This window comes from Balaenoptera acutorostrata, chromosome 9 (genome assembly GCF_949987535.1).
Source record: "Balaenoptera acutorostrata chromosome 9, mBalAcu1.1, whole genome shotgun sequence".
NCBI lineage: Eukaryota > Metazoa > Chordata > Mammalia > Artiodactyla > Balaenopteridae > Balaenoptera > Balaenoptera acutorostrata.
In genome coordinates, this window is record NC_080072.1 from 14,766,807 (window position 1) to 14,786,283 (window position 19,477).

The 19,477-nt window shown below is 40.3% G+C and overlaps 1 protein-coding gene across 7 annotated transcripts in view; it reads right to left on the reverse strand.

Moving 5' to 3' along the window:
• ATG13 (autophagy related 13) overlaps positions 1-19,477 on the reverse strand; it is a 49,889-nt gene that overhangs the window by 15,436 nt on the left and 14,976 nt on the right. For all 7 annotated transcript variants that reach the window (XM_057552081.1, XM_007181159.2, XM_057552083.1 and 4 more), the window contains 5 exons: positions 10,172-10,253; positions 9,121-9,201; positions 8,610-8,729; positions 4,212-4,258; positions 2,792-2,932 (listed from right to left, as the gene is read on the reverse strand). In XM_057552081.1, the coding sequence (XP_057408064.1) occupies positions 2,792-2,932; positions 4,212-4,258; positions 8,610-8,729; positions 9,121-9,201; positions 10,172-10,240 (458 nt within the window). In that variant the 5' untranslated portion in view covers positions 10,241-10,253. The remainder of the gene's footprint in view (positions 1-2,791; positions 2,933-4,211; positions 4,259-8,609; positions 8,730-9,120; positions 9,202-10,171; positions 10,254-19,477) is intronic.

The window sequence follows — 19,477 nt, forward strand, 5'->3', positions numbered from 1 at the left end:
GCCTCAACTAGACAGCCTGCGTGCCCCAAACTACAGAGCCCACGCGCTCTGGAGCCTGTGCACAACTAGAGAGAGAAAACCTGCATGCCACAACTAGAGAGAAGCTTACGTGCTGCAACTAAGACCCGATGCAGCCAAAAAAGAAAAATAAATACATAAATTTAAATATATTAAAAAATAAAAATAAAAACAAGTAACTGGTCTGCTGACCATAGTTTGCTGACTCCTGCCATAAAGTAATACAGGAATGATGTTAATAAACTGTTGCCAAAGGAGATTTTGCCAGGTACCCTCTGACAAAAAGCTGACAATCAGCTCACTACTCATCTGAATATGGGTACAGTGCTTTAAATAATCTGATTATGCCCCACTTTTTCTTGGCTATATTCTTTATGCCACTCAGGTGCTAAGCAAAAGTTTTCTTCACAGATAGTGCACAATAAAACTTTAATGCAGTCTTGATGAACAACAAATTCAGAATGATTTTTTATAACAATGTAGTTTTACAGTGAAATTGTCAGATCTACAGGATCAGGGGAAAAAATGATAGTACAGCAAAACAAACAAACAAACAAAAAACCAAGACAAGCCTATTGTTTAACGGTCTAAGGCTATAATGTTAAACTGTTACCAACAGTACAAAAAGAAAAAAAATAGGAAAAAAGAGCTAAATCTACCTCTGACATAACGTACTTCTCTATGGTTTAAGCTACAGCTATTTGTATCCAAAAAGCAATCCTAGGGCTTCCCTGGTGGCGCGGTGCTTGAGAGTCTGCCTGCCAATGCGGGGGACACGGGTTCGAGCCCTGGACCGGGAGGATCCCGCATGCCGCGGAGCAACTGGGCCCGTGAACCTACACCTACTGAGCCTGCGCGTCTGGAGCCTGTGCTCCGCAACAAGAGAGGCCACGATAGTGAGAGGCCGGCGCACCGTGATGAGGAGTGGCCCCCGCTCGCCGCAACTAGAGAAAAAAGCCCTCGCGCAGAAACGAAGACCCAACACAGCCAAAAATAAATAAATAAATAAATAAATAAAATTAAAAAAAAAAAAAAAAAAAAGCAATCCTAAATGATAAGCAATCAGTGAGCAATAAATACTGTATTACTCCAGAGATACAATGAAGACTTGAAACACAAGTATGAAAAGGACTAGGAGTCCTAGTTAACTAAGCTGATGACTAGTAGTGTAACATGGCTACTTACAGAAGAACCAAAGTGAAGGAAACTTAGCATAGGTAAATAGGAAATAAGAGTTAGAAAGGAATCTATTATATCTAAATAAAAGTCTAGTCATTTTCAAATGGAATACTCATCCTGAAACCTGGGAAGACAACAAAAATGTATTAAAGACTTGGAAAAATAAATATAGGTAGGGTTGCTAGATTATTTCAACAGAACTAGTTAAGTCTCTAATCCTTGGTCCTTCAATCCTGCTATACTAATTCTTCTAAAGATCAGCTCTAGGGACTTCACTGGTGGCGCTGTGGTTAAGAATCCGCCTGCCAATGCAGGGGACACGGGTTCAAGCCCTGGTCCGGGAAGATGCCACGTGCCACAGAGCAACTAAGCCCATATGCCACAACTACTGAGCCTGCACTCTAGAGCCCGCGAGCCACAACTACTGAGCCTGCGTGCCACAACTACTGAAGCCTGCGTGCCTAGAGTCCGTGCTCTGCAACAAGAGAAGCCACCACAATGAGAAGCCTGTGCACCGCAACAAAGGGTAGCCCCTGCTCGCTGCAACCAGAGAAAGCCCGTGCGCAGCAATGAAGACCCAAGGCAGGCGAAAATAAATAAATTACTTAATTAAAATAAATAAAGATCAGCTCTATACATGTAAGCCAAAGGCTAAAACCCATGGCTCATCACTAATATGAAACAGTCTTGGATGATTTAGGAATCCTTGACTTTTCATGCTCTGCTCTCACACTTTGCTACACATCCTCCTCACCACCACTCTGGTCCATTCGACAATCTGAGTACAGCTCATTTCCGCCCCCAATTTCTGTGCCTTGCCATCTGCTGTACACCCCACCTGGAATGATCATGCTCCCTCACTTCCAACAGATGAAATTTTCTCTGCCTCAAGGTCTAGCTGGAATGCTACTTCCTCCATGAAGCCTGTCTTGATTCTCCCACCCAGAACAAACTTTTTCTTCCTGTGTTTTCACAGCACATTTTTCCAGACACTGCTATGCAAATCCTGCTTTTTACTGTGACTTATGCATGTACCAAACCATTTCCCCCATTAGATTAGAAACAGTATTAGTACAGCTGGGCCTCTGTATAGTTCTTCCTTGGGCCTACCACAATGCTTGCCTCAAAAAAGCACTCAAATATATGTTGATGTGAAATACTACAAGGAAAATACTCAAAGAACTGTTAACCAGTTCTTTATGTCCACAGACAACTAATTAAAAACACACTGAATAAGCAGCTTGTTACACAAAAAGTTTTAATCTAACTCTGGAATATAGAACATTGTGGAGTCTTCCCAGGATAGCCTGTTTTTCAAAGTCTTAACTTCCTTTTCCAACAATGAGATATATATCAGTAGGACTTTAAAATCCATTCTACAGGAGTCACGACTGTGTACAAACAAAAGAATAACAAACTTGGTTGCTTTACAAAAAGCTGAGGTTCAGAAGGGAGAATAGATAATCATAGTAAAGCTACAGCATCAACTATCCAAACGTCTGTCTAAAAACTAATTATGGAATACCTGAATGCTGGTCAGACAATGTGCAAAATGATGAGGCCGATGAGTGAATCATGAAGGTGAGCTGCTTACCTGTACAATATGACATATTCATGCCCTTGTTTCCTGGAGAGTCTGTAAGCTGGTGTCACCCTAGTTATAGCAAGGAGAGACTTCAGTAGCAACGACAGTCTGTTGTACACAGCATAGGAAACTTTGATTTCTTTATCACACCTGAGGAGCAAAGACACTATCAGCATTCTCCTACTCCACTAATGAAAAGCAAAGAACAGAAATGCAATGAATAGAGATGTCAGTTATGTTCCAGCTAGCGACTGAGATTAATTTGTTAGCATTAGAATATATATATATAAAATTGAATCACTTTGCTGTACACTAGAAACTAATACAACATTGAATATCAACTATACTTCAGTTTAAAAAATCTAAAAAAAAAATCTGTTAGCATTATTCACAAGTTCTGATAGAATATAATCTGATTTGCACTCTAAATAACCTTTTACAGAGTATTACAGTCAACAGAGAGAGTCACAAATTAAGTGCTGGAACTGTGTAAGATTAAATTTATTATTAAAACATGTTCTGAACTAACGTAGTTAGAGTTCTTTGTCAGCTTATCAACAGATTGTTGAAGTTAGCCAAAGTTTCACTTTCTCATGCACTAGACAAAGGCAGGTGGGCACCAAAAGGTATCCAATATATTTTTTTTCTAGCTTTGAAGCAGTTATCTTTCTATGAAATAAAGCAACACCCTTAAAAACAGTAATTCAATATTGCAATTGTATTACTAAAGGTGCAAACAATTTCAATGTACTATCTTACGAGCAGTTTACCTCTATACATCTAACAGGAAATCTGGAGAAGTGTTTGGCACTAAAATTTTGAACTATAACCTGGCAGTTGCTTTCTATTTAAGAAAGAAAAATAATGCCCATACCACTCATACTTATTAATAAGATTTTTCTTCTGATGTGTTGCTATTTCCTCAATTTTCCTATATATTCTTCTTGAAAACTAAAGCTTTGGGCAGGAAGTAAGCTAATCTGCCCTGAAAGAAGAAAACTGAGGAGGAAAATAACATGCATTTCCAATCCGTGACCAACACAGCATGTCTAAAGGAGTAGTGAGGGGAAATCTTATTGGATGTCTGCCACACAGAAAACAGACAAAACAGAGTAGTCATGTTACAAGAGCTCAAGGGATTTAATCAGAGAACTATCTGTACTCTGGGAAAACAACAAATCCTTTTTCAGCTTTCTCTCTGCTCCTCTCCCTGTGGTGCCTGAGTCTATCTGGACTGACACTCCCTCTGAAGGTCATCTCTGTGCCTGGGCTGGAAGCCAAGCATGAAGCAAACTGTAGCAAAGACCTATTGGCTCTGTTAAGTGGTCAGAACCCTCTCCATAACTGGTACAAAGCCCTGCCTTTCACACGATGTCGTGCACTTTATCCTCAGCTACCACAACGAAGGACCCTAAGACAGACCACTTACTTTTCATTCATTTCCAGACACCAGATTTCTAGCTCCATGGAATCTCCCTGTAGATAGAACAATTGAAAGATATTTCAGGGTTTTTTTAATCTTCTTTTTCCTTATTATAAAGCACTATACAGTCACTATAAAAATATTAGAAAGTATAAATAAGCAAAAAGAGACATCCATTTATAATCCAATCAGTGATTTTTCTAAATAAAAGTGAGATCATACTATATATACTATTTTTATCACTTTAAAAAAATTATTTATTCATTTATTTATTTTTTGGCTGCATTGGGTCTTTGTTGCTGCACGAGGTCTAAGCCCCTACCACTTTTTATCAATAAATACAACATGGAATTTTCCTTATAATTAAAAACTCTAGGGGATTTCCCTGGTGGTGCAGTGGTTAAGAATCCGCCTGCCAATGCAGGGGACACGGATTCGAGCCCTGGTCCGGGAAGCTCCCACATGCCGCGGAGCAACTAAGCCCATGAGCTACAACTACTGCGCGTGCGCTCTAGAGTCTGCGAGCCACAACTACTGAGCCCGTGTGCCACAACTACTGAAGCCCACATGCCTAGAGCCCAGGCTCCGCAACAAGAGAAGCCACCGCAGTGAGAAGCCCGCACACCACAATGAAGAGTAGCCCCCACTTGCCACAACTAGAGAAAGCCCACACGCAGCAATGAAGACCCAACACAGCCAAAAATTAAATAAATAAATAAAATTTTAAATTCTACATTATTTTTAATGGCTGCATAGTATTCCACCATATGACAATTATTTTATCCAATCAGTACCCCCATACTTGGACATACAGCTTGTTTCTAAATTTTCACTACTACAAACAACACTGTGATAAACAGACTTGAGACTAAAATTCTGTATGCATCCTGAATTAGTTTCTTAAGGTAAATTTCCAGAATTAGAATTGTTGGATCAAAGAATATTCATGCTTCTAAGACTTTTGCTACGTATGTCCAAATTGCTCTTCAGAAAGGCCAACACTTCAAATGATGGAGAGAGCCTTTCCCTCCAATTCTATAGAGGATATTTTTAGGTGACACTCACAGTTAAATATCTTAACAAGCTCCTTACTTAAAAGTCTTTTTAGCTATTTGATGTCTTTAGCCAAACTGTTCAGTCTCTCTATGTGTTACTCTGAACAGACTTAGTCTAAGTGGGTGGGAAAGAAAAAGAAAAGACCAAAGCCAGAATCCGTTAACCCTGTAACACTCCTGTGTGTCATTTAGTGAGATGGATAGTCACATACTTTTGAAATACAAGTAATCTTTTTATGAATCAGCTGTAAGAGGGCCATTCTTTTAGGTTTGGGAATAAACTCGGGTTAGTTTGCGGAGTAGAGAATTTTTACTTGTTCTAGATCAAATTTAAATATGTATTCTTAATATATATCCTTTTCATCACAGTGTCATCTCTAAATGATATGATGAATTTTGAATCCACCCCCCCCAAAAAAAATCAAGGGATGACTGGACAGTAGGAAGTATCCAAGATAAATCGGTGTGGTTTCTCTAGGATAATCACAACAGTTTAGAATAGGATTACACAGATGCAGAGAGAGGAAAGAGTTCTTCCAGGGATTCCTTTTGGACTCCCTATGGATCGCTAAGAAAAATAATCCACAGTATAAATTGGTAATTCAATAAAGAAAAATACAAAGTTTTGTTTTATTTGGTGCTTAAGGGTGCCATGGAATAAGTACTGACATCATTCGTTCAACAAAATTGAGAGCCTACTGTGTGCCATCCCAGGCACTGTGCCACGCAGAGAGATGATTATTTATTTATATCCTCATTTCAAAAAGAATTTTTTCTTTAAATTTTATTTATTTTTGGCTGCGTTGGGTCTTCGTTGCTGTGCGTGGGCTTTCTCTAGTTGTGGCAAGTGGGGACTACCCTTCATTGCAGTGCACAGACTTCTCATTGCGGTGGCTTCTCTTGTTGCAGAGCACAAGCTCTAGTCACGCGGGCTTCAGTAGTTGCAGGATGCAGGCCCGGTAGTTGCGGCGCGTGGGCTCAGTGGTTGCAGCACATGGGCTCTAGAGTGCACGGGCTTCAGTAGTGGTGGCTCGCGGGCTCGAGTGCAGGCTCAGTAGTTGTGGTGCACAGGCTTAGTTGCTCCGCGGCATGTGGGATCTTCCCAGACCAGGGCTCGAACCCGTGTCCCCTGCATTGGCAGGCGGATTCTTAACCACTGCGCCACCAGGGACGTCCCTCAAAAAGAACTGAAGAACTACACAGATAAATAAGATGTGGCAAAGCTGCTGACCTCAAGAATAAAAGTACAGGGACTTCCCTGGTGGTCCAATGGTTAAGAATCTGCCTTCTAATGCAGCAGATGCGGGTTTGATCCCTGGTCAGGGAACTAAGATCCCACATGCCGCGGAATAACTAAGCCCGTGTGCCTCAACTAGAGAGAAGCCTGCACGCTGCAATGAAAGAGCCCACATGCCACAATGAAGATCCCAAGTGCTGCAATTAAGACCCGACACAGCCAAAAAAAAAAAAAAAAGGACAGTATGAACAGGAACATGTAATGATCACCTACCATATGTTATGTTCGGTAATTTACAAATAAGAATGAAATGAGGAAATATTATAGCTCTGCAAGACTGTGAAGTGTCGTGTTACTTCGGTGGTGTTAGTGGAGGTGGGGTTAAGTAATTCGGCCAAAGTTGCTCAGCTAGGATCTGAATTTGGGTCTGTATAGCTCCAAACTCATTTGCCTTTTATTATACCATGCAGCCTCACAATCCTGTAGTAGATATCGATTAAACATGAAAGAAAGAATATTTGCCTTAATCCTAGCATGGAATAAGGTGAACAAAAACACATTAAAAAAACCCCACAATACAGCAGTTATACTCTGGAAACAAATGTAAAGAAAACACACAGGAAATCTAAAGAGGGTTTAGAAAGGGAGATCCTCTAGAGCAGCGGTCCCCAACCTTTTTGACACCAGGGACCGGTTTCATGGAAGACAATTTTTCCATGGGGGGAGGGTGGTGTGGATGATGATGGTTCAGGAGGTAATGCGCGTGATGGGGGGAGAGTTCAAGGCAGTGTATGCGAGCGATGGTTCACAAGTTAATGACAGCAATGGGGAGCGGCAGATGAAGCTTCACTCGCTTGCCCACTGCTCACTTCCTGCTGTGCGGCCCAGGGGTTGGGGACCCCTGCTCTAGGGCATGTAGGCCTTGAAGGATGAGTAGAAATATATCACATATAGATGATATATATGAAGATGATGGTGAAGAGTCTATTCCAAGTTGTTGGAAAAATAAGTACAAAAACCACAACCTCCTCAGAGAATGATGAGGTGATCAGAGAGGGAAGGGGCAGGATATAAGGCTGAGTTGGGGGACTTCCCTGATGGTCCAGTGGCTAAGACTGCACTCCCAATGCAGCAGGCCCGGGTTCGATCCCTGGTCAGGGAACTAGATCCCACATGCCACAACTAAAAAATGATCCCGCATGCCACAACTAAGACCCAGCACAACCAAATAAATAAATATTTTTTTTTAAAAAAAGGCTGAGTTGGAACCAGAGTGTGAAGAGCTTTGAGTGCCTAGTTAAGACACCGTCCTGGTGGAGAGAAGGGAACCCTCCAACACTGTTGGTGGGAATGTAAATTGGTACAGCCACTATGGAGAACAGTATGGATGTTCCTTAAAAAACTAAAAATAGAGCACCATATGACCCTGCAATCCCACTCCTGGGCATATATCCAGAGAAAAACATGGTCCGAAAGGATACATGCACCCGAATGTTCTTTGCAGCACTGTTTACAGTAGCCAAGACATGGAAGCAACCTAAATGTCCAATGACAGAGGAATGGATAAATTAGATGTGGTACATATATACAATGGAATATTACTCAGCAATTAAAAAGAATGAAATAATGCCATTTGCAGCAACATGGATGGACCTAGAGACTGTCATACTGAGTGAAGTAAGTCAGAAAGAGAAAGAGAAATATCCTGTGATATCCCTTATATGCAGAATCTAAAAAGAAATATACAAATGAACTTATTTATAAAACAGAAACAGACTAACAGACTTAAGAGAATGAACTTACGGTAACCGGGGTGGAAGGATGGGGGGAAGGGATAGTTATGAAGTTTGGGATCGACATGTACACACTGCTATATTTAAAATGGACAACCAACAAGGACCTACTGTATAGCACAAGGAACTCCGCTCAACGTTATGTGGCAGCCTGGATGGGAGGGGAGTTTGGGGGAGAATGGCTACATGTATATGTATGACTGAGTCCCTTTGCTGTGCACCTGAAACTATCACAACATTGTTAATCAGCTATACTCCAATATAAAATAAAAAGTTAAAAAAAAAAGAAAAAAAGACACCCTTCTGGCCATAACCTTACCTCAGAGGTCTTGAGTGAGATCTCCACACACATAGACCTCCCGACGGCAGGCAACTGCCCTGCCAGCGCCTTCTTTGCTTCATGTGTAACCTCTGGGATGTCTTTGATTGCTAAATTGAACTAGAACACAAAAGGAACTTTGTGTTTAAACACTCACAAGGAACATTATAGAAACATAAAGTAGTAAGACTGGATGCTGAGTAAAGCAGGCATTGCTCTTGACTGATTAAGGACATTTATTTACTTCTCCCTTCCCCATAAGATATCTTGCATCAAAGCCCCAGAACTCAGGTTGAAAAAGCTTTTCACCTATCACAGCGGAAAGCCAAAAAACAAATACATCAGACTAACATTGATGAAGAACATACTTTCCAAGTGAATGGATCAAATGGAATTAGGTATTTTAATGTTATGATTTAGTAATACTAGAAATAGCATTATTTATTACTACTCCATGATTCCTTGTGACAAACACCATAGTATATCCCTTAGCAAAGAATTGGAATTTTACCCAGTCTGAACCCGTTGGGGAAGAAGATGAACGAGTACAAATCTTCTCGCCCAGTCGAGCCTGGACAATCACTTGGACAGTCTAAAAAAAGCAAACAAACAAAAAATCAAAGATGAAAAGTTATAACAAATTGATTTGGCTCCTAATCAGGGTTAAAACCCTCCCAATGCAGGATTAAAAAGATGCCAATGATCATAACTATACTTCAGGAAAGGGTAGGATTTAAAACCTTCAAGAACAGGTAGGAAAAATACACGGCACAAAAGTAATACTGTAAATATTCCTGAGGGCACAGTGTCAACCAATTAGAGAAATTACAGTTTGAGGCTTGTAATCTATAATATTCTCACATGGCAGAAGGAAAGTTGCACATGGTGGCTCTGACTTTCATAGAAAAACAAGTCAACCATAGGTTTAAATATTCACTGCCATACACTTATGTAATCATAGCTGATTTAAACCAAGGATTCCACAATTATTCATATGACTTGGCCCATATGGCAAAAGTCTTCCAACTAATTTTACAACCAGAATCTACTGCATGGGTTATTCTTACATAGCAATGGTTGAGAGGAAGAAGTGAGAGAGGTGGAAATGATTTTTAGATTTAGGAAAATATGCCTTCTAAAGCATTCAAAATTCAGTTTTAATTCTTCATTTACCCAGAAGGGAACAATAAGTGAAAGTGAGACATTTCGGAGGTAGTTGATGCTTACGGAAAGATGCCCAAACTGCTGTCCATTCCAGTCCGCAGTCTTTGTTCCCACCCCAAGGGAACATACTGTGCCAATAACCTGGCATAATAAGTTTGACATTTCTGCAAACAGGCTTGCAAAAAAAAATTTTTTTTGAACAAGTAGCTGTGGAAAATTGGAAGCTACTTTTTAGTTACACCCCCAGTACCGCCCCCGAATTTCACAGTTTGGTTTACAACAGACAGAAGTATCCCTTAAAATGGGCAAGCTGCAAGCTGTTATGCTATATTTCCAAAAAGGGAGAAGCACGGAAGTTATTTCTAACAGCTCTAGGCTCAAGAGAATGGATATAGTACCTTGAGGGCAAAAAACTTAATGAACTTGTCCAGGTCCTTTCTGTCCTGGGAATTGAGATCAGTTTCCATTGCCTATAGGAATCTAAAACAGGAAGGAAAAAAAAAGTGTTGAAAAATGTGACTAATATCTTTTAAAAGGGATTGCTACAACAAAGCATACAGAGATGGTATTGTCTACTAGCTGTATGAATAGTCACGTAGGAGGTAAAAAAAATTTCCCCCCTGACTAAAGACACCAAAGTGAAAAATATATACTATCTTTTGAGCAAAATAAATTCCACACAAAGAGCTAAATCCAGAGACCTTAAAAATAGATGAGACAAGCCATTTTACCTGAATCTGAAATTTTGAGCTTTTAAATATAACTTATCTATTAAAAAAGTTATATTACTTACCTATTAAAAAAGTTTTATTATCCAGCATATTGAAGACTAAGTGTTAATGAGACAAAAACTTTATTAAAACATAAAGTGAGTTAACATTCCTTCAAAAGGCCAGTAAATCAATTTAACTTTGGGCGGGAGTGGGGTGGAGGTGGGGGTGGGTTTTGGACCCCTTTTGAGAATCCAATGACATGACAAGCCCTTTCTCCAAAAAAATTCACAAATACAGAAACTTTGGGTATATTCAGGGAGTTCATGAGTTTCACGAAGTACATCATAAACCCCCAGGTTAAAATGTTTTGAGAAGGGGCTGGTATGAGGAAGAAAGCATTTACGGAGAGAAGAGCATGAACAAAGGCGTATAAGCCACAGAGAGCAAAATGGGTTTGGAACTGTTAAGTATGCCAATTTTCCAGCGGTTGTGTATGGCTGGCTGGGGCCAGGTCATGAGAGTCTTCAATACAATGCTAGAGACTGACCTGTGTCTAATATGCCAGAAATGGGAGCACCCTCAAGGCTTTTGAGGAGAGGAAGCAACACAATCCAAATGGTGCTTTAGATGATAGCTTTGCTGGCATATTGTAGAATAGTTTTGAGTATGGAAAGCAGGGAAATCAATTAGGTCCTTGGCAATAATTCAGGCCGTGGTCAAGGCTAAAACTCTAATACAGATACAGACATGATTTGGAAATAGTATGGATGGGAGGTATTTTAAAGGAAGAGCTGACAGGATTTAAGGGCTGAGTGCAAAAAGTTTAATGGGCTTTCAGTTAACAAAAAAACAAGAAAGCCAGAGGGAGAGCTAGTTTTAAGGAAAGGTATAAACAAAAGGAGAGAGTTGAAACAGGAAATAATGAATACAAGTTAAAAAAAAAAAACACTGTTCTTTATTGAGGTATAACTTATATATAGTGAAATGCACAAATCTTAGGTGTACAGCTCAATAAACATTTTGTATGTAAACACTCATACAATGACAACCCGGATCGAGTTATAGAACATTTCCAATAATCCAGAAGGTGCCTTTGTGTTCCCTTGGTCAATAAAACCACCAAAAAGTAACCATGATTCTGACCTCTATCACTATAGATTAGTTTTGTTTTGAATTTCTTATAAATGGAATCAAATAGTATTAACTCTTTTGTTGTGTACCTTCCTTTATTCAACATTATGTCTGTAAGATTCATTTATAATGCTGCATGTAGCAGTTTATTCTTTTTCATTGTTATGTAGCACTCCATTTTATGAATATGCCACAATTTATAAATTAAACTGTTGATAAACATTTGGGTTGTTTCCTGCTTTTAGCTATTATATTCTTTTTTTTGGCTGCATTGGGTCTTTGATGCTGTGCACGGGCTTTCTCTAGTTGCGGCGAGCGGGGCTACTCTTCCTTGTGGTGTGTGTGCTTCTCATTGTGTTGGCTTCTCTTGTTGTGGAGCACGGGCTCTAGGGCATGCGGGCTTCAGTAGTTGTGGCTCACGGGCTCTAGAGCGCAGGCTCAGTAGTTGTGGTGCACGGGCTTAGTTGCTCCACGGCATGTGGGATCTTCCCGGACCGGGGCTCAAACCCGTGTTCCCTGCATTGGCAATTGGATTCTTAACCACTGCGCCACCAGGGAAGTCGGTTATTATATTCTTACATGAGAGTTTTCGTGAATATAAATACTCACTGTTATCAGATGTAGAGCCAGGAGTGTTGCTGTTGGGTCATAGAGTATGCATATGCAGGCATACCTTGTTTTATTGCACCTTGCTTCACAAATATTGCCCCCTCCTCTTTTTAAAAAACAAATTGAAGGGGCTTCCCTGGTGGCGCAGTGGTTAAGAATCCGCCTGCCAATGCAAGGGACATGGGTTCCAGCCCTGGTCCGGGATGATCCCATGTGCTGTGGAGCAACTAAGCCCATGCACCACAACTACTGAGTCTGCCCTCTAGAGCCCGTGAGCCATAACTACTGAGCCCACATGCTACAACTACTGAAGCCCACACGCCTAGAGTCCCTGCTCCGCAACAAGAGAAGCCACCACAATGAGAAGCCCACGCACTGCAAAGAAGAGAGTAACCCCCGCTCGCCGCAACTAGAGAAAGCCCGCGCACAGCAACGAAGACCCAATGCAGCCAAAAATAAATAAATAAAATACGTAAATTTATTAAATAAAAAAATTGAAGGTTTGTGTCAACCCTGTGTTGAGCAAGTCTATCAGCGCCATTTTTCCCATGGCATTTGCTCACTTCGTGTCACAGTGTCATATTTTGGTAATTCTCAAAATATTTCAAACCCTCCACCAGCAAACAGACTACAACTCACTGAAGGCTCAGATGATGGCTAGCATTTTTTAGTAATAAAGTATTTTTAAATTAAGGTATGTACATTGTTTTTTTTAAGACATAATGCTATTGCACTCTTTATAGTTTAGTTTAAACACAACTTCTACATGCACAGGGAAACAAAAAAATTCATGTGATTCACTTTATCACAGTGATCTGGAACCGACCCACAATATATCCAAGGTATGCCTGTGTTTAGCTTTGACAGATACTGCCAAACAGTTTTCTAGGATCTGTACCAATTTACATTACCACCAACAGTACGTTAGAGCTTCCAGTGTTCCACAGCTATACTACCACTTCGTATTGCTGATTCCTTAGCCATCTTGGTAGGAGTGTGGTGGTATCTCATTTAATCTGAATTGAATGACTGATGATTAAATTAGAGATGAAATGATGACTGCCTTTCCCCCACTGACACCTTTTCATATGCTTATTAGACATCTGGATACCCTCTTTCATAAAGTGCTAGTTCAAGCCTTTTGCCCACCTAAAAATTTGGTTGTCTTTTTCTTATTGAATTGTGGGAGTTTTAAAAAATATATAGTGGATTCAGTACATTGTTGGATATGTACTGCAAATATCTTCTCCTAGTTTGTGGCTTGCCTTTCTTGTGGAATTTGTTTCTTATCATGAGAGTCACGACATACTAACGGACAATGGCCAGACTATATATATAAAGATAGAGCTCTGACCCACAATCTGCAAAAATCCAGCCCAGGAAGCCAACCTACTATCTACACTTACCAGTCAAGGAAGTCAGACTATCTCTAGCAACCAGTCCAGGAAGTCAAATGATAACCCCTGTAAAAACTGGCCCCAAACAGCCAGGACTTGATTAACTGACAGCTTCTCTAATTTTTATCCTTGCTTCCAACTTAGGATCAACCAGAGAAAGCCAAATATGTACCCCAACCAATCATATAGGATACCCCCACTTGCAGTCAGGCGGCCTACAGCTTCCTTGTGCCAACAGCCCCAAATTAGGACATACCTGAAGGCTTCCCTGCCTTTTTTCCATTATAAAGCTTCCCCAGTGGTCTACCTGCCTTTGCATCTCTGCCAAAGCCAAGTGCTGGAGCTGACTCCTCTGCTACTGCAAGCTCTGAATAAATGGCCTTCACCTGTTCTCATCTGGGTGGTCTTTATGTCCACATTAAATACAGATTTATTGAGGTATAACTGACAATATCAGAAGTATAAGATAAGTTTTGACAGGTTTATAACTGTAAAATCATCACCACAAAATAGTGAACATAACAATTACTCCCCAAAAGTTTCCTCATGTTCCTTCGTCATCCCTCCCTCCAGCCGTGCCCCCATAATCCCCCGTACCTAAACAACCTCTGAGATGCTTTCTATCACTAAAGATCCTTATCTGCATTTTCCAGAGTCTTATATAAATTAAATCATACAGTATGTACTCTTTGGTTTCTTTCACTCAACACAATTATTTTGACATTCACCCATGTTATATTTTTTTTCACCCGTGTTATATTCTATGTTGATAGTTCATTTCTTTTTAAAAAAAATTTTTTTTAAAATTTATTTATATATTTTTGGCTGTGCTGGGTCTTCGGTTCGTGCGAGGGCTTTCTCTAGTTGCGGCAAGTGGGGGCCACTCTTCATCGTGGTGCGGGGACCGCTCTTCATCGCGGTGCGCGGGCCTTTCACTATCGCGGCCCCTCCCGTTGCGGGGCAAAGGCTCCAGACGCACAGGCTCAGTAGTTGTGGCTCACGGGCCCAGCTGCTCCGTGGCATGTGGGATCTTCCCAGACCAGGGCTCGAACCCGTGTCTCCTGCATTAGCAGGCAGATTCTCAACCACTGCGCCACCAGGGAAGCCCCAAAAATTTTTTTTTGATGTGGACTATTTTTTAAAGTCTTTATTGAATTTGTTACAATATTGCTTCTGTTCCATGTTTTGGTCACAAGGCCATGTGGGATTCTAGCTCCCCACAGGGATCGAACCTGCATCCCCCGCACTGGAAGGTGAAGTCTCAACCACTGGACTGTCAGGGAAGTCCCGATGGTTCATTTCTTTTTATTGCTGAGTATCATCCTCTTATGGAGTTTCCTGATGATCAGAGGTTCTTTATTTTAGTAAGTCCAATTTATCAACCTTTTCTTTGATGGTTAGCACTTTTCTGTGTCCTGTTAAAAATTTTTTTGCTGATCTCAAAGTCATGAAAATATTCTCCTACATTTTCTTCTAGAAACATTACTGTTTACCTTTCACATGTAGATTCGTGATCCATCGAAAATTAATTTGTATACGTGGTGTACGTTAGGGATCAAGGTTCACTATTTTTTGCCAATCAGTTTGGTTTATTTAATAGGTTGAGTTAGAAACACCTGAAGATTTGTCTGAAAATGCTAAATCTGAAGCTAATGGAAAAGGTTAAGACTGAGATTAAAGTTGGAGATAAATCTCAAAAAAGAAGGAATAATTAAAATTATAGCAACAGATGAAATCACCAAGGGAGATAACAGAAAAAAAACAAAACAACGACCTTGGAAAGCATTTGCATAAAAGAACCACAAAAAGAAATGCAAGAACTAATCAGAGAAATAGGACATAAAATGATTTCTGAGAAGTTTTCATTGAAACTGAGGGGAAATTAAAGTTTCAAGATTGAAGGGATGGTCAAACAGTGTAAGTTCTTGTGGAGGAGGCAAAACTTTACCTCTACTCATCTTAAACTTTGAGCTGGGACTCCTTCAACAAAAAGACAGATTAACAAGAGAAAAACAGTTTACTGACTAATGCAGCACCTACCACAGAGGAGAAACCTCAACAAAAAATAACTCAAAGCAGTGGCTTAGAACTATGGCTCATATGGGGTCTTCAACAAAGAATAATAACTTCATAGAGAAATGACAGGACAAAGGAAAGCAGTTTTAGGCATTCAAGAGTGCAGGCTGTGGGAGGAAACTAAGTAAGGGAGCAAGGTTTGTTTGCAGATTTCTCTGGTGTCTTCTCAGGTCTGATAAGAATCTGTCTCCAGTAAAAAAGGGGAATTTATATCCCGCCTTTAGGCAGAAAACGGGAGGGCAGAGAAAGGTTCTCCTGCATTTGCTGCTTCTTAACTGCCTTCAGCTCAAAATAATTATTATGTCAAAGAGGCATATTTTGGGATGACATATTCTGGATTCCTTCATTCTCAAGAGGAAAAGGCCACTGGACTTGGCATTACATTGTTAATGACCTTTGAGAGGAGAGTTTCTTAGGGTGGTAGTGAGGAATGGATTCAGATACTTCTGAGATGTTAGACAGGAAAAGAGCTCAAGCTTCTCCGTTAAAAGGATTTTCCCTGTAGGATAGGAATATCTGAGCAAATTTACGGTGGCGGGGGGGGGGGGGGGGGGGGGGTGGGAAGAAACCAATGAAGGAGAAATAAAATCTTTGAGAAGAAATAATGGATGAGATGCCACAGGAGAATCCACTGATCAAATTACAAAGGACTCATCTTTGGGGGCCTATCAAATAATATGCTTGACATGTACACCCACCTTCAGGCCTTCCTAATTTTGGTTGAAAAGAACACTAACAAATATTAAAGTAAAAATAAAAAGACCTTTTAAAGGGTTAAACAGCTCAAGGCCCTGAAGCAACACAGCAACAGATCTGAGATAAGAACAGTGCTGGAGGATTGGGCTGCCCCTATCTTACACTGAAGTGGGCAAGTGCTCCCACTACCAGAGTATCTACCAAAGCACAAACATTATAACGGCACAATGACTCTTGTGACTTTTTGTACCACTGGAAGCACTCAAAGGATTATGTAACTAGAGTTAGTTATTGAGCCAAAAAGGGTGGTCTCCACAGAGAAAAAGTTCTCTCAGAGGGATCAGAGCTTATTGTCCCCTTAGGCCTAGGCTATCTATCAAGGATGTTAGTTCATCCTTTACAATAGAAATGTAATAGAAAGTTTACTTTTGCTTTGCACTTTGCAAAATTCCTTCTTTGAGTGCTCCAAGGAATATAAAGGGAAATTTGGTACAAACATTAAAAACACTGAATTTTTTCTTTTTTTCTGCCCTTTACTACACTAGCCAATTACTGAATCCTTCAAACTTATGCTTATACAAAATCCTTTATATTAGCGGCATTTTCATTTCCATAGATAACCACCTTAATCCAAGTCTCATTTCTTATCTGGAAGAGACTCTCTTGGTTAGTTACTTTACCTTTGAAGAGGATAGGCTATGCCATCCTAAAATATGCCACTTTGGCATAAAGATTATTTTAAGCTGAAGACATTTGAGATTCAACAGATGTAGAAAAGAAATGTTCTCAGAGCTTCCCTTATCTGACTAAAAGCGGAAACTTCTAAGAAATGAGGACTGCCATAAATTCCCATTTCAGGTTGGCTTCTAATCCCAGGAGAGAGACCTAATATAAACCTAATATAAATCCCCTATCTGAGGGAGTTTCATAGTCATGAAGAAGACGGAAAGACCATTTGCACCCACACAAGCAAATGTTATCACAAACTTTCTTATTTCCCATTTGTTCTCCTAAACACCCATTCTTCTTTCCTAAAGAAACTAATTTTTCTTCCCACAAAACCTTTTTCCCCTCTCTTTCTCCTACTGAGTTAGGCATATAAGTCCCAAATTTTTACCACCTCCTTGAGCTATTCATCACTGAGCACTCCTGTGGTATACACTTTGCAGGCATTAATGAACTCTGTCTTTTATCTTGCTAATCTATCTTTTGTTGGTTTAATTTGCACACCCCCATCTGCTGAATCCAAGAGGTTATAGGAAAAGTTTCTTCCCCAACACCTCCTTCCAGATTATACTGTAAACCTCAGGTAAACCACTGAAAGGCTAGTCTAATAAAGCATTATGTCATCATATTGCTCCTATGTGCCAGAACTTTGGGCAGACTCCTCAGTCTGACCTTCAAGAGTCCACATACAAAGTCAGCGGGGAAAATAGGTAAAGTGATTTTGCAAAGGTAATCAGAGGCTTGCTGGTACTTTCAGGAAAGATCTTGGTCATTGAAACTAGCAAATAAATGATGATCCTGGACAAGGATCTAGTCCTTGAATGCACATGCTCAGAAAACTAATTTTATTAGTTCAGTCAAGGTTTGGGGGACTTAAGTTACAAGAGACAGTTTACATACCATAAATCCAATTTATTAATTGAGAAATAAAACTGCCAAGTCGATAGAAAGAAGCATCAAGTGATCAACATGTTGCCTTTCCTACAAGGAGGCCATTTTGGGAACCTAAAATCGTATCAACCCACTATTAGCTTCATAATATCTTTCTCTACCTCAGGAACAAGCACGTTGGAATTCTTCCACCAAGAGTCTAGAGAGGGCCTTCTTGGCTGACAATGCATGTATGTGACTTTCTTTCCTTTAGACTTTACAGACCACTGCCCATATCAGTCACTGTCACCAACATGTTATAACTGCCAAAGACCCTTGATGGAACAGGTTTTAAGAAAATATATCAGCTGCTAGAAGACTAAGCCAAAGTAGGGCTTTTAGGTTACCACTTAGTTTAAGTCAGGGCCACTTTATCTCTTAGCATTCTAGTGTCTCAATTACATAGCAAACTCTTCTGCAAGTGAAACAGGAGGGAAGGAGGCAGGGCACAACCTTTGAAAGAATGACATAGCCTGAGGACATGACGTAAACTGATTAGAACCAAATGGGTCCAAGATGGCGGACAAGTCGACTTCCACTAGACCTTGAGCCTCAGTACACGCTCACATCAGCAAGCTAAATGACACACCCACAGGCGCCATGACAGTTTCAAGACGGACCATAAGGATCAAAAAGTGGGCGGTGGCCCAATTCCTGGAAATCCCCACCCCTCCCTAAAATAGCTGGAATAATCCTCCCACTCATTAGCCTATGAAATTACCCACTCCTATAAAAACTGACAATCCCATACCCTGGTGCCTTTCTCACCTTCTGAGATGGCCCACACTCTGTGGAGTGCATTTCTCTCTAAATAAATCCACTTCTTACTTATCACTTTGTCTCTCACTGAATTCTTTCTGCTATGAGACATCAAGAACCTGAGCTTCATTAAGTCCTGAAACCATGTGTGTGATCTCAGTTGGAAGACCATGGGTTTTGGCTGGGTTCGAGTCCCCACACGTGGGTTCAAGTGCCAATCTGAGGTGCAAGGTTTCACAAGCATTCAAATTTCATGTCCCTTTCCTGTTAATATGTTGAATAAGCAAGCTCATCAGCGCTACTTATTACCTCCTTTATTAAATTTGTTTGCCTTAGGGACATAAACCAATTACTATGTATGATTTTGGACATTTACAAAAAGTTCTATGTGGTTCCCACCCACATATACTTGATTAAATTTACCAGGGGTCACCTCTAAAATGGCTTAATTAGGCCAAAAATATATTTATGAATCATAATGCTCTTAATATTGCTGTCCCTTCAAGTTTCATCAGCATCTATTTCCCCAGACTTGCCACTTGTAGCTTTTCTTGTCTGAGAAATACCTCACTTAATTAAGGCCTTTCTTCAAGGCTTAAGACATTTAACAAATAACAAAAACTATTTACTGGACCTTGATTAGCAATTTCAATTTAGCAACATTCTC